At 53.9% G+C, this 13644-nt stretch overlaps 6 protein-coding genes across 6 annotated transcripts; 1 reads left to right on the forward strand and 5 right to left on the reverse strand.

Moving 5' to 3' along the window:
- Nucleotides 1–545: 545 nt before the first annotated feature.
- On the reverse strand, nucleotides 546–1039 carry An12g03820 (hypothetical protein; the record flags this gene model as incomplete). The annotated part of the gene is made up of 2 exons (XM_059750825.1): nucleotides 546–749; nucleotides 950–1039. The coding sequence occupies 2 exons, from the start codon at nucleotides 1037–1039 to the stop codon at nucleotides 546–548; spliced, it is 294 nt and encodes a 97-aa protein (XP_059604423.1).
- Nucleotides 1040–1489: 450 nt separating this feature from the next.
- Nucleotides 1490–5649, reverse strand: An12g03830 (uncharacterized protein; the record flags this gene model as incomplete). The annotated part of the gene is made up of 3 exons (XM_001395421.3): nucleotides 1490–2062; nucleotides 2118–2821; nucleotides 2877–5649. The coding sequence occupies 3 exons, from the start codon at nucleotides 5647–5649 to the stop codon at nucleotides 1490–1492; spliced, it is 4050 nt and encodes a 1349-aa protein (XP_001395458.3).
- Nucleotides 5650–6235: 586 nt separating this feature from the next.
- Nucleotides 6236–6898, reverse strand: An12g03840 (hypothetical protein; the record flags this gene model as incomplete). Its single annotated transcript, XM_059750826.1, has 1 exon — nucleotides 6236–6898. One exon carries the CDS (start codon nucleotides 6896–6898, stop codon nucleotides 6236–6238), a length of 663 nt encoding a protein of 220 aa, XP_059604424.1.
- Nucleotides 6899–6968: 70 nt separating this feature from the next.
- Nucleotides 6969–8799, forward strand: An12g03850 (uncharacterized protein; the record flags this gene model as incomplete). Its single annotated transcript, XM_059750827.1, is given in 2 exon segments — nucleotides 6969–7610; nucleotides 7710–8799. Coding segments are annotated over 2 exon segments (1732 nt in total), but the record flags the coding sequence as incomplete, so codon positions are not given.
- A 351-nt stretch (nucleotides 8800–9150) lies between these two features.
- Nucleotides 9151–10847, reverse strand: An12g03860 (uncharacterized protein; the record flags this gene model as incomplete). Its single annotated transcript, XM_059750828.1, is given in 2 exon segments — nucleotides 9151–9408; nucleotides 9496–10847. Coding segments are annotated over 2 exon segments (1610 nt in total), but the record flags the coding sequence as incomplete, so codon positions are not given.
- A 677-nt stretch (nucleotides 10848–11524) lies between these two features.
- Nucleotides 11525–13494, reverse strand: An12g03880 (uncharacterized protein; the record flags this gene model as incomplete). Its single annotated transcript, XM_001395425.3, has 2 exons — nucleotides 11525–13321; nucleotides 13384–13494. 2 exons carry the CDS (start codon nucleotides 13492–13494, stop codon nucleotides 11525–11527), a joined length of 1908 nt encoding a protein of 635 aa, XP_001395462.1.
- Between the last annotated feature and the right edge of the window lie 150 nt (nucleotides 13495–13644).

Genomic DNA, 13644 nt, shown 5'->3' on the forward strand with positions numbered 1-13644 from the left:
GATGCCTTGACAGGCTAACGATAGTTGCTGATGCTTCTTCTCTTTTCTCTTTTTTTCCTTTTCTTAGTGCTTGATTGTATAGCTGATTTTCAAGCTGCTGACAATCATCAAGCTGCTATAGGTGACTTAGGATGGGGCGGAGTCATGTTTTGGGACATTTGAATGATATAGAAAAAGGGAATTTAGGCCTGAGACTGTAAATGCCTTTCTTTTTTTCTGTTTTTGTAACTTTATGCGATTTCCAGACCCTGGGAATCACGAGACGTAGATGAGCTCAGAATTGGATGTATCTGAAGTGGACAGTTTGAAGAGTAAAGAGATGAGCAAAATGGGAATCGGCCTGGATATGTAGGACCTGTGGGAGAGAGAAGAGGAAGAGGAGGAAGAAGAGAGGTGGAGAAGAAGGAAGAATTTATAGTCGCTCCTGGGTGGGCCAATTCACTTCAAGTAAACACTTGAATTTCTCGATTTATTAAAGATAGGGAAGTAGAGAGGAATGTACTCACTTTATTCTAATGGAATTGAATGTTACTTACGTGCAGGTATTAAGCTTTAAGGGAATGAGCTTGTGAAGCAGTCCATTGAATACCATCTCTATCAACCATTTCTCCAAAGCTGCGGCACCTTGAATGCCAACGCATCAGCCTGCTCGTTACCATTGCGGCATACAACAGAATATCATTTCCTCGCTCTTGAAGTGTATATCTAAACTGATGATGTGTCTCTCCGGTAACTTCAGTAGTCTCGGCCTATACATTGAAGAATGTTATAATGCCCAACGTAATGTATCAGCTTTTATACCCCTCCCTCCCCTCGGGTCGATAGTTTCGTTCCACAGGAGTCAGGATATTGGTTTATTCCAGTGTGGTACGTAACTACTGCTATGTGATGGACAACAATATCCTACTAGTACTCTGCGGCACCATATATAAACTAGTAGTGGGCAAACCATTATAATTGTGAAAGTGGTACCAAGATGTCGTTCGGAGTACGGAGTACGAGCCCAGCTGAATGCGCTAATTTGGGTTAACCCATCCATGCCATCAATAGCTTACTTCAGACTACTAGAGTAACCTCGATGACAATTCTTACAATTGCTAAATTGACCAACAGATGAAATGAACCGAGATCTTTTGATACACAGAGAAACGAGAACTCAATTATAGACTCATGAAGGAAAGGCGCTATGTATCATTAAAGGGCGGTGCAGGAATCAAGGACAGAAGAAAGACGGAATATGACAAACAAAAAGAAACGACAACGCTTGCATAACGAGCAGTGCTGGATGCTGAAAGTCTCAATTCAAATGGTAGAACAAAAGGAAGATGCAGCAGGCAGGCTAGACTCCAACACCATACAAGAAGCAAAGAGCAAACATAGAAAGGAAAAGGCAAATCACAAAGAAGGAGGGTACTAAAATAGAAGCAAATCACAAGAAGAGGTAAAGTGGAGAACATGGTGGAATACAAAAAGCATCTCTAGAACATCTCTAGAACATCAGGGACCGCGTCTTCTGCCGGCGAGCATCCAGACCGCGAACTTCTGGCTGTGACTGAGTGTGCTTGTGGCCAGGACGACCCACGGGTGGCGCCCGCGCCGATGGGGTCGTTGGAACAGGGATGGCACTGTCTTTGGCGGGTGGCGGAGGGGCTACGGTGCTGGGCCGCTTCGCCTTCATGCTTCGCTCCCGCTTGAGAACCATCTCTGTCCAGGCCTTGACTTGGCTGCTTCCAGAAGATCCCTTGCCAACGGCGTCCGCCAGCACCTTCATCCATCCATCTTTGTCGGCCGCACTGTCGGCGTAGAAATCAATCACTTCGCCGTTACCAAAGCGGATGCGGAATCCCTCTTCGACAAACATGTAGCCTTCCTCTTCTTCGGCAAAGGCTGACTTGCGACGGCCACCGCCTCGCGTTGTAGTCTCCTTCTGGACCAGAGAAGACCGGTCATCGATAAGCTTGACTGCTTTAGACAAGTTGATCGTTGCGCGAGGTTGGCGCGTGGTCTCGTGGTATGCAGTCAGCTTGGACCCTTGGAGCTTGAAGAAGCGACGACGCCAGAACTGTGAAAAAATATTAGCGTAGGTCGACAAATATTAAGATCTGCCTGGTACTTACTGGGCAATCACCACCCTGCTGAGAAAGGAACCCTTCCCAACTGCGGGAGGATACACTTTCGGCTTCACGCATCTCCCGGATGCATGCGTTCATGCTCTTGGGCATGTCGTCGTCCTTGGCGCCCTTGGGCTTCGGCACAAATAGAAGCTGCAACTCGAGCTTTCCAATCTTGTAGGGAGGCCGTCTCTGAGAAGTGGTACTGTTGGTACTCTTCTTGCTCTTTACGCTGCTGGGCTGCTCTTCAACAGCCCACTCGTTGAAGCATGCCACGTCCACTGTGTAAGGCCGGCCAAAGGCGTGCTTCTCATGGTCGCTGAGGGACACGTAGGCGCGCGCGAAGCTTCCATCGCGAGCAATGAGAGTTCTCAGCCTGTCCCATACGGGAGCGTTGACGTCACGAGTCTTGTTTTGTTGCGACGCCAGCTGTTGCTTCATATCAAGCTCCTTGCGCTTCCGGGGGGAAGCAAATACCCGACTGAAGGTGGAGGCTTTCTGCTTGGTAGGTGACACTGGCGGAGCAGGCTCTTGAACACGGAACTTCTCCTCGTCCACCTTCATCTGGAGTGTCAGTTGGAACTCGAGATCATTCTGCACGATGAGCTCAAACTCCTGGCCGATGGGAGCGGTCTTGCCCAGTTCCAGCCAGGCAGTGGTAACACAATGGAGTCCATTGTCCAACGTTAGGGCAAAGTACGATCTCTCACCTGGAGCGACTGTCAGACAAGGTTCCGAGATATAGTAAAAGGGTCATGCACTTACCCCGTGGCAGCGGTAGATCGAGATATTTCATTCCGACTACCTTGACAAAGAGGCGACCACGTTCTTCGCCCTCCTCCAGAGCACCATTCAACGCAGGTTCGGTCTCCTCAATGGTCGCGGGGGGCTCTTGAACGCTACTCGGCTGGCCTGGAAGTGGTGGGACGGGTCCGCTCACGGGCTTCTTCCGGACCATGCCGCTGGATGTCCTCATACTCGCCCGGCGAGTCTGTCCGTTCCACGGCACCGTTGTCCACGTTTGCTGACTAGGCTTGCGCGCCGTTGGTGCGGCCCGGGCCGCTGCAGGAGTGTCACCTCCAGTGGCCGCTTCATCCTCGTTGCGGCTACTAGCGATGATAACCTTCGTGTTATGTCGCATAAGGTAACCTCTCTGTTTCAAGACATGCTGGTCAGTTGATGCTCTAGGTTTCAAGCGATGGGCTTCTGGTCCTTGTTGTGGGCCCTCTTGGGAACGAGGGATAAACGCAGTGCTTCTGAGTTGGGACAGGGATTGTTCAAACTGCACCTTTTGCGACTCGATTACTCGATCGAACTCCTTATCCAAGCCGAATCCGAGGCTTTCCTCTTCTTGGATGCTGAATGGGATATCCAGTTTCATGAGACTGGGTTGTCTGCGACTCGGCTCCTTGGTGGGCTCGGNTGGGGTATCCTCCTCCTGCTCCTCCTNCGGTGCAGAGGCTTGCGACTCGTTGGAGTGCTGCTTGGTAAGCTGAGGCATAGGAGGGGGTGGTTGTCCGCTAACCTTGCGGCGCGTTGCAGCCATTTGTTCAACGTCCGCAGGGGTCAGGGATGGACGGGTCTTCAGACCAGTTCCAGGGGCCTTGATGGTGGCAACAGGATCTGGGACACTCTCATCAACGGAAACCTCGTCGTCGCTAAACTCCTCCTCAACGGGGTGTCGTATAACGGACTCAGGAGTCGAAGGTTCTGATATTTGGTCCTGGTTATCCGGTGTCGAGGGTCTCTGCAGCGCTTCCCTCATAGCTGCCATCTTGGGAGCCGACAGTTCTTTGGGTTGCAGTTCTGCTTCTGGTTCTGCTTCCGGTTGTTCGGCAACAGGGTCCTCTCGCACTTGAGGAACAGGTGTGGATTGCCTGTCTTCGGACTCTTGCGACCCGCTCTGAGGCGCCTTGGCTTCGTCTTCTTGAGGTAAGCTGGGCTGATCGCCCTCATCGTTGGCGGCCAAATGGTCTTTGAGGCTTTTTGAGGAAGAAGTTTGAGACTGAATGGTTTCATAATAGTCCGGGATGTCATAAAGATCGTCATCGTGTTCTTCGGGCTTGATTACCACGCTGCTTTGGTCATCATCGTCGTCATCGTGGTATTCGTCATCATCGTCCTCCAGGGATGGGATGGGGACGTCAGGGTCGTAATGCATATAGTGGTGGGGGCTTGATTCAAGCTGCGAATCCTCCTCGAAAGAGTCGTCGACATAGCTCTCACTTTTACGAATGTCTCGGAGAATGGAATCCCGGGAGATACGCGGAGGAGAGAATACCTCCGTAGCCTCTTCATCGTGATCTTCTGCAGCTTCTCCTGGGTTTGAACTCTTCTCGTCGTCCTCAAAGTCGCTGATTAGGTCGTGTTCAGGTTCTGTGTCTGGTTTGGGCGCCTGGTGATCCGCATGGTCTGAGTCTTTGCTCTTCCGTTCGTTTTCCTGGATCATCATTAGACGTAGCCTGTCTTCCAAAGACATGGATGCACGAGCACGTTCAGTAATGTCCGACTTGCTGTACGTGGCGGGGCCTGGAGGAGACGGCAGCACTCGCTGACCTCCACTTGCCAGCTCAAAGGCTGCAGACAGCTTTTGTGGGGATGAGCCGCGCTGGCTTAAAGACGGGCGATTGGTTGGAGGGAGCGGGGGCAAGGGGCGGCGTTCGCCATTGGAATCCAGCGACTCGACGCGAGCATGCTGGACAGGCGGACCTTGGTGGGTGGATGGCCGCGGATCGGGGCTGTGACTTTCATCGTCTTCCGTGAAAGGATCTTCTTCATCTTTCACCAAATCGTCGTTGGCGCTGGCGGGACTCATGTATCGCCAGTCTTCGGGCAGGACAACGGGGGTCTTCTCGAGATCTTCCAAGGAGGCATCGAAACTGTCATCACGGTCGAGGGAAGATTCGCGATCGAAACTGATATCCCCTTCATCCTCTTCTGAATCATAGCTGCCTTCACGGGAGCCAGAAGCGATGGAGGACGGATCAGGCGTGGTCATTTCGTACTCGTGCACCTGGGGCTGAGCGGCGTCGAAAGTTACACTTTTGGCATGGCGACTTCCATCAATGTCGGACCAAATCTCACTCTCGGGGTCAAATGAATCCTTGAACCCGAAGCGACTAGCTCGGGACAGGGAGGACTTCGCCGGAGGGACTTGGTCCTTGCTCGGAGAAGGGGGGCGGGGCCCGCTCGGGTTACTGTCGTGGGACTCTGCCTGTCGCGCAGGGGGCGCATTTGAGGCCTGCTTCTGTGGCGAGCGACTTGTGGCCAAGGGCCTCTGTGGAACATAGACATTGGTCGGATCGTACTCCTGGTTGTAATCGCGGAACATGTTGCTGTTCTTGACCCTCGAGGCGCGCTTGAGATTCTCGAGGGAGGGACGCTTGGATGGAGAAAACGAGGCGTCGGGGTCATAAGGACTCTGGTTCTCCGAGCTCTTGGGGAAGGGAGAGCCCGACTCACGGCCCTGCCAGAAGAGGCGCGGTGATGCGGGTGCTTCATACGCTGATGCTTCTTGGGACTTCATCTGGGGCGACATGGTCAGGTCCAGAAGTCGGAAGATTAACAACAGCACGCGGAGCGACCTACTTTGGTACTCTGGTTCCAACTTGGGGAGTTTCGTCGTTGAGCCATCGGGCTTACTTCGGACAGCGGCCTTTGCGTGGTACTGCTGCCCATCTTGGTGGGAAATGCACGACAACAACTGGTGATTCAAAAGAGGCAAAAATAGCCAGTCGACAAGCGCGCCTGGAAGAAAACACAGCTGCAGGCAGCTGAATCAGCAATGGGTTCTTTCGTCACAACGCAGCAATGCAAGGTCTCTGCAATCATCGCCATCCCTTGCTGGACTGGAACGCGCCCATACCTGGTTGAGTCGAATGGAGGCGAAATAGATGATGAGTCAATCGCAACGAGGTCGGTAGAAATAGTCCGAAACGAACCAGCGCAAATGAAGAACAGAACGCGGACAATAAATGAGTCGCTTGGGATTTAAAATTCACTCGGACGTTAAGCAGCAGCTCATGGGAATCGTAACAGTATGGGGAAAATGAGATGCGTCACAAAATGGCGATCATGCGAAAGAGAGCCGATTCGTCAGGTCTTTCGTTACTTTTGATAGGATACTACTGCGAAAGAATTGGTCCGACAAACGAAGGGATGCTGATCGTAGGCAGAACAGGGCAACCGAGATGGTGAAAATGGGCGATGTGCAACAATGACGGCACGCTCGACAGGATAGACAATTGCAAGTGAAGAAGACAAAACCAACACACCATCCACCACCGGACCAACGAGGATGAAGTAAAAACAAGGAGACGGGGGAGGGGTGAAGGTGACGGGAAGAAGGAAGAAACAGAGAAACCAGACCAAACAGTGTTGACTAGTTGACTAATAAGTAGTTCGAAGCCGTTCGCAAACCGGCTGAAGCTGGGAATCGCAGCTTGACGCTGTTGACATTTTGGCGTCGGGAGTCTCCATGGCAACTTCAACACCTGAGACTGCCTGAACCTGGCCTGAACTTGGCCTGAGCGCCTGTCTGGCCGGCCTCGACACCTCGACACCTCGTCGCCTGGCGGATTGCCCCGATCCCGCCAGTCCCCTTTGGGATTAGCGGGGGATCGTTCCTGTGCCCCGAGCGCCTTCCCTTTTGAGCCTGGCACGGGACCGGCTGCTGATTCTTTTTGGATTGAAGCTCCGGGAGGCAAAAGATAAATCGAGTGGAAGAAGATTCTTGTCGAGTGTTCACCCACGCTTTTCATCGCCGCCTCCCCCCCAACCCTCACCATGAATCGCCTGGGCAGACTGTCTCTGCCGCTACGGCCTCAAGTTTGTCTGCTCTGTCAGACGCAGGCGACCATGTCCTCTCCTCTCGCCGGATGGCAGGCCGTCCGCTCCATGGCAACCGTCCGACAGCGCCGCCAGGCCGCCCGCATGGTTCTGTCCTCCAATGTCGACAAATCCTCCCTGAAGCAAGGACGTTCGAAGAGAGATCGTGCCGGCCCCTGGTCCGGCATGAACCAGACGGAGGCGCGCCTTCGGGATGCGCCACGGTCAAGGTCTCGGGCAGCTCTCAAACGCTCGGGTGATTCCGAAGATGATAAGCAGAAGCCGGACAGTCCTCTCTACAAGGCGCTCAAGATGCAGACGGCATTGGCGCCCATTCCTTACGGTCGCCGAACCGCCATCAAGAACAAGATCGCAGAAGTTTCGAGTTTCGACCAGTTTCCTCTGCTACCGGTCGTGCGCCACTCGATCTCTTCCCAAGCTCTTTCCCGGACTGGCGGACATTGTACCGACTCCCATTCAACGCCTTGCTATCCCACAACTCCTGAAAGACCCTATCCCGAAGAGAACATCTAAAGACGTCTCAGACCATGAACCGAATTTTGAACAGTACCTTCTGGCCGCCGAGACCGGGTCGGGAAAGACGCTCGCCTATCTGATTCCCTTGATCGACTCCCTGAAGCGTATGGAAGTGGAGGACAAGGAATTCGAGAAGTGGGAGGCAGAACAAAAAGCCAAGGAGCGGGAGGAGAAGCTCAAAAACCGGGCTTTCGACATTGAACCGGAAGAGGCTCCGTTGTCGGACGCAGGTAGACCGCGGGTCATTATCCTCGTCCCGACCTCCGAGTTGGTTGCCCAGGTTGGCGCCAAAGTCAAGGCTCTTTCGCACACGGTCAAGTACCGGTCGGGGATGATCTCGTCCAACCTGACCCCTCGTCGGATCAAGAGCATCCTCTTCAACCCGAGCGGGATTGATATTCTCGTCGCCACTCCCCACCTGCTTGCCTCGATCGCCAAGACGGATCCATATGTGCTGAGTCGCGTCAGCCACCTGGTGCTGGATGAGGCGGACTCGCTCATGGATCGGTCCTTCTTGCCTACAACGACTGAGATCATTGAAAAGTCAGCCTCTTCTCTTCACAAGCTCATCCTCTGCTCCGCCACCATTCCCCGCAGTCTCGACAACCTCCTCCGCAAGCGTTACCCCGACATCCGACGACTGACGACGCCAAACCTGCATGCTATCCCCCGTCGCGTCCAGCTCGGAGTGGTGGACATCCAACGGGACCCCTACCGTGGCAACCGCAGCCTGGCCTGCGCCGACGTGATCTGGTCCATCGGAAAGGCAGGCGACACAGAACCGACGCACCCTTTCCTGGCCCAGGCCGGACCCAAGGTCAAGAAGATCCTAGTCTTTGTCAACGAGCGTGAAGAAGCCGACGAGGTAGCCCAGTTCCTGCGCTCAAAGGGCATCGACGCCCAGTCCTTCTCCCGGGACTCCAGCAGCCGCAAGCAAGAAGAGCTGCTTGAAGAATTCACCGAGTCCCCGATCCCTCCCACCGCAGAGGAGATCATGCTGGCCAAGAACAAGCGCCGCCAGGACAACTCCATTCCCTTTGTCTTCCCCGAACAGCAGAACAAGCCGGGCGCGGAGCGCGGCCTCCCGAACACCAAGGTTCTCGTGACGACGGATATTGCCTCTCGCGGAATTGACACCATCGCCGTCAAGACGGTCATCCTCTACCACGTCCCACACAACACGATCGACTTCATCCACCGACTCGGCCGTCTCGGTCGCATGGGCAAGCGTGGCCGAGCCGTGGTCTTGGTCGGCAAGAAGGACCGCAAGGACGTGGTCAAGGAAGTGCGCGAGGGCATGTTCCGCGGCCAGGCCTTGATTTAGCGGCAGCAACGACAACAACCAGCACAACCTGTACTATTATTCACCCTACGGCCCAGTCAAATCATACTGACGAGCCTTTGACGACGGCGTTCGGAAACCGGCAACAAGGAAAGATAATATTTAGACTCCATGCATTGCATGCATTGACTTGAAGCATCACTCAGGATATACACGGCTGTATTTGATTGATCTGACCTCATGTATTATAATTTGTATATTTCTCCCCCAAACCACAACCACAACCACCACATCTCTACTACTTAGATCCTCTTTCTCATACCACACCTGTACGCTATAGACGTCCATCATCTAAATAGACAACTAGAAAATACTACTACTAGTTGTAAAAAATCAAATAGGAATCTTCTTCCCAACAGACTTCCAAAACGCACACCGATCTTCCAACTCGCCCAGCCCCACATTCTCAAACCCCTCTGTGGCAATCACAAATTCCTCCGCTGTCTGCTGTACCTCCGGCACGCCGGGCTCCGATCCATTCGTCAATTTATGTGCGTTGGGGTCCCCCGTCTGGAAGAAGCTGGCGAATGCGCCGGCGTAGCCATCGTAGATCAATGGGTCGGTTTGTTGGACTGTGGACACAGTGTCCCACTACACTCGCATGATTAGTATTAGTATCACTACGTAGTATGTAGATAGGGATATATATCTACATAGGAAAGGGAAAAGACAACATACCCATTCAGTATCACTTCCATGTCTCGCCGGCGGAATGGTATACTCCCCAACATACCCCTTCTCGCCCGCCGCAGAAGCAACCCAGTACGCCGGGCACGCGAGCACCACATCCCTGTAAACAAGTCCCGCGCGGACGAACGTCGTATTATAGGATAGTGTTTCTGCTGTTCCAGAAACAGGGTAGTATTTCGATTCGATGAGATTGATATCGCTTGTATCAAGACCGGGAAGAAAGCCAGTTAGCCAGTTATGGAAGGACGCGAGGGAGGAGTTGAAGCCGTTTGTTGTGGTTGTATCTTCTAGTCCCGGGGGGATGAAGTTCTCGCCTTCGTGGGCGTTGTACATGCCCCAGATTAGATCAGTTTTAAGGGTGTTGGAGGCGGTAGCGGAGGTGAGGGGTTCGATGAGGAAGGTTCCGTCGATGACGGGGGCCCAGGTATAAGATGAGGTTGTGTAGGTGTTGTCCGCGTCGATGATGAGGCTTGCGTCGCGGATGGATTGAACGTCAACTTCTTTAAGGCATTTGAGGGTATCAGAGGCTGTGGTGCAGTTCGTTAGGTTTACCAGCTGGGTGTAGATGGCTTCTGCTTGAGGGGCGTTGTAGGCGTAGGTTTTCGGCCAGAAGGGCGAGCTGGCGAGGGCTTTGGAGAAGAGTTTTGGGTTGGAGCCGCGGCCGTTGGCGAGGATTTGGGCGACGACGGAGCCTCCGCCGGCGGATTGGCCCCAGATGGTGACATTGTTGGGGTTGCCGCCGAAGCGGTGGATGTGGGATTTAACCCATTTCAAGGCGTACTGTTGGTCGAGGAGGCCCGGGTTAAGGTCAGAGGTGGGCGAGTCTTTGATGGCTTGGCCAGGGAGGAAGCCGAAGGCGTTGACGCGGTAGTTGGTATAGACGACGATGTAGTCGTTTAGGGTGCTGACGTTGAGCACGGGGTAGGCGTTGGGGGGCATGCCGAAGAGGGCGTCGCCTTCGATAAGCCGCCGCCGTAGAAGACGACTAAGACAGGGCGGCTGGTGGTGGACGAGGAGGTGTCCCAGGGCCGGGAGTAGAGACCTAGGTAGAGGCAGTCTTCGGAGCCGTTGACGGTGCGCTGAGGGCACATGTCAAAGGATTGGTCGGTGTCGTAGGTGCCATTGGTGATGTTCAACGGGGGTTGGGGCGCTCGGAAGCGGTTCTCGCCTGTGGCTGGTGCTGCAAAGGGGATTTTGCGAAAGTAGGAGAGGTTGTAGGTGGCATCATAGCTGCCCTGGAAGGTGCCATAGTCTAGAGTGACGAGGGGCGCATCGTAGGCGCTGGTGAGGGAGAATGTTAACAGGAAGCACAAGGCCAGGAGGAGGCGTGGAAAGTCCATGGCTGCAGGTGGTGGTTGTATCCCTGGTGGACCTGGCTGGGGAGAGCTGCGCCGAAAGCAGCAGCGTTTTATAGGGTATCATGGTTGCGATAGTACAGTGAGGTCGGTATGAAGCAGACCGAAGTTCATTAAGACTCAATATCGGAGTTACTGGAATACCTGCACGAGCACATCATGAGGACAAGAAATCTCTGGGGATCAAAGCGCCGACAGGGCTGCCATTGGTGCAATTATTCTCCTCCACAATGCAGCATGACGGAGATGCGGAGATGCGGCACCAGCAATTTGCGGGGGGAAGGATGAGAGAGAGAGAGGGACGAGATTCTTCAAGCAATGCCCGTCAGCCGACGGGTGAAAATCAATTAATTCCAAGGCCCAGGGTTGGGGATAAAGTCGTGTACGTACAGAAGTGTACCAGGGGCCGGGAAACGAGCAATAATCTATACAGGGTAACCAAATGCGAGATCATTAGACTGCGCAAAGCCAAAGTCAGACCAGATGAACGAGAAGCAAGATCATTCAAACGTCCTAGAAGCCTTTCAGAATCGCCGGGCTCATGGCAACGCTCGTGCCCATCGTGATTCAAACGCCTATTCTTCCAAACCGGAATCCGCCGGACTCCAAATAACAAGCAAACTCCAGAAATTAATACTCCCAAAATCGATCCATATCCATCATTACATAGTCATCCGAAGGGACCTAGTTCGTCGTCGGCTGGCGCGCGTGTTGCGTCGGTCCTCGCCGGCTTCACTGTCCTCAGTATCTGCGTGAGGCTCGGACAGCTCGGGCGTCGGGGTTATTCCAAAACTGACACCGCGGTCCTTGCGCGAAATGAGCGCTTCTTCCTCGGGGTACAAGAACCGGTGCACAGTGCGGTGGTCCATCACGCGTTCCTCGTCGTCCGCAGGGCCTTCTCTGTCGGTTTTCGGCCATTGGAATCCATACAGCTTGGAATGCCGTTCGCACCGGGGACACTCCCGTCGCGTAAGGTACGAATCTTGCTGGACAAACCAAGCGTTGCAAGTACGGCAATCCACCCAGCGGTCGTATGCCTGTGCAAGAAGCTTCGAGGTTTTGGTGTAGTCGCCAGGAACACGAGCACGGGGTGGCTCAACCTCGACTGAGGGAACGACTTCTTTGCTGCGGGATTTTCGGGATTTTTTCACCACCGTACCGAGCTTCTCGTCCAGTTCTAGGGAGTCCGACAAGTCTGACAAGGCATCGTTGTCCACACCCAGGATACGTCGTTCTGGATCGGCTGAGCCAGTGGAGAGATCTAGGCGTCCCTCGACAGTCAAAATTGGTGCCTGCACGGTAGTCTCGGTAACTTCCTCGATCTTGATTTGCACCGGGTTGTCACAAACGGACGTCGCGGCTGTTGAAGTTGACGAGCGGTGGGAATCGTCCAGTGAACCGGGTGAATCGGGATCAGCGGTGGTAGTGGCGGTGCTCTGCACGGTCGATTCGGTATGGATGTCACTCTTGTTGTCGATGACGTGGTCACTGGCAGTTTCGGCTGCGGCAGCGTGTGGCACGGATAAAGCTTGAGAGGAAAACCCGGCGCCCGCTGGCTGGACCGTGGAAGACTCGATCGAGGGTGTAAGATCGGAAAACACCACCTCGGATCTCAACTTGGAGCTCTGGCGAGTAAACTTGGTTCGTTTGCGGGGAGTTGACGAGGGTGAGCTCTCTGAGTCGGTGTCGGGGACGTGCTTGCGTTTGTTGGGCGAAAGGAGAGCCTCAGAGAGCGCAGGCTCGTCGTAAGCTGGCGTGGATGCGGGACTCTCTTGGTCAGAATCGAGCTGCGGTGCCCAGCCATTGCGGACGGCCCGTTCGCAGGTCAAACAAAGACACTCGCAATTGTCAATGCCAAAGTAATCCTCGCCGTAGGAGACGGTGATTTCCTCTCCGATATGGATGTTGCGGATGGCCACGACTTGCATGCCTTCCATGCCGCGCGTCACCAGTCGTCCGTTGGCGTTGCAATCGTGATTGGCGAACCGAGCGGGACCCAGAAAGAAAGAGGGGGTTTTTCTCCGACTCGACATGACAATGCTGAAATCTTTTCTCTTCAGATCCAGATCCTGCTCCTCTTCCTTGGTCATGGGTACGAGGGTCCCGCTGAGATACTTGATCTCCTGACCCTGCTTGATGAATTTGCGGGCGCAGATGGCGGCCTCATGCTCGGTCACCGTGTAGCGATTGGTCGTAGTCACCTCAAAGGGGGAGTCGGGAAGATACATCTGAATGTATTTGCGGAGATGGCGGCGAAACCATTCCTTCTCCCGGTCAGTAGGCAGCTTAGCCAAGTACTTCTTGAGACCCGGCATGCTCAATAGCTTCGCTTCCGCTTTGGCAGCGTCTTTGTTGACAATAACATCGTGAAGGAGAGTGCTAGCCACATCATCATCTTTGATGCCGCGGGCGGGGTTGTATTTGGTGCGATTCTTGCGAGTGTTGGTCCAAAAATACGCCTGCGAGGATAGTATAGTCAGCGACCAGCTGCATGACGGCCAATCGAGGCTCATAAACGTACACGGTCAACCAGCGCATCTGTTGCGACGTCGTCGTAGCTGGCCAATTTCGCAAGCGTAAGCCGATCCCGACGGTCATCGGAGGGGCTAGATTTTGCCTTGGAGACCGGCATCGTGAAGTTTTAACCCAGACAATCCCATGCAAGAAGATTTGAGCGGGCGATAAGAGTGTGGGTGGGATTAATGGTAGGAATGAGGCGTCAAAGCGTCAAGGGGAAGAAACAGCGGAAGGTCGGGAAGCAGAGAGACTACTAGAAATATAT

Source organism: Aspergillus niger, assembly GCF_000002855.4.
Source record: "Aspergillus niger supercontig An12".
Taxonomy (NCBI): Eukaryota; Fungi; Ascomycota; class Eurotiomycetes; order Eurotiales; family Aspergillaceae; genus Aspergillus; species Aspergillus niger.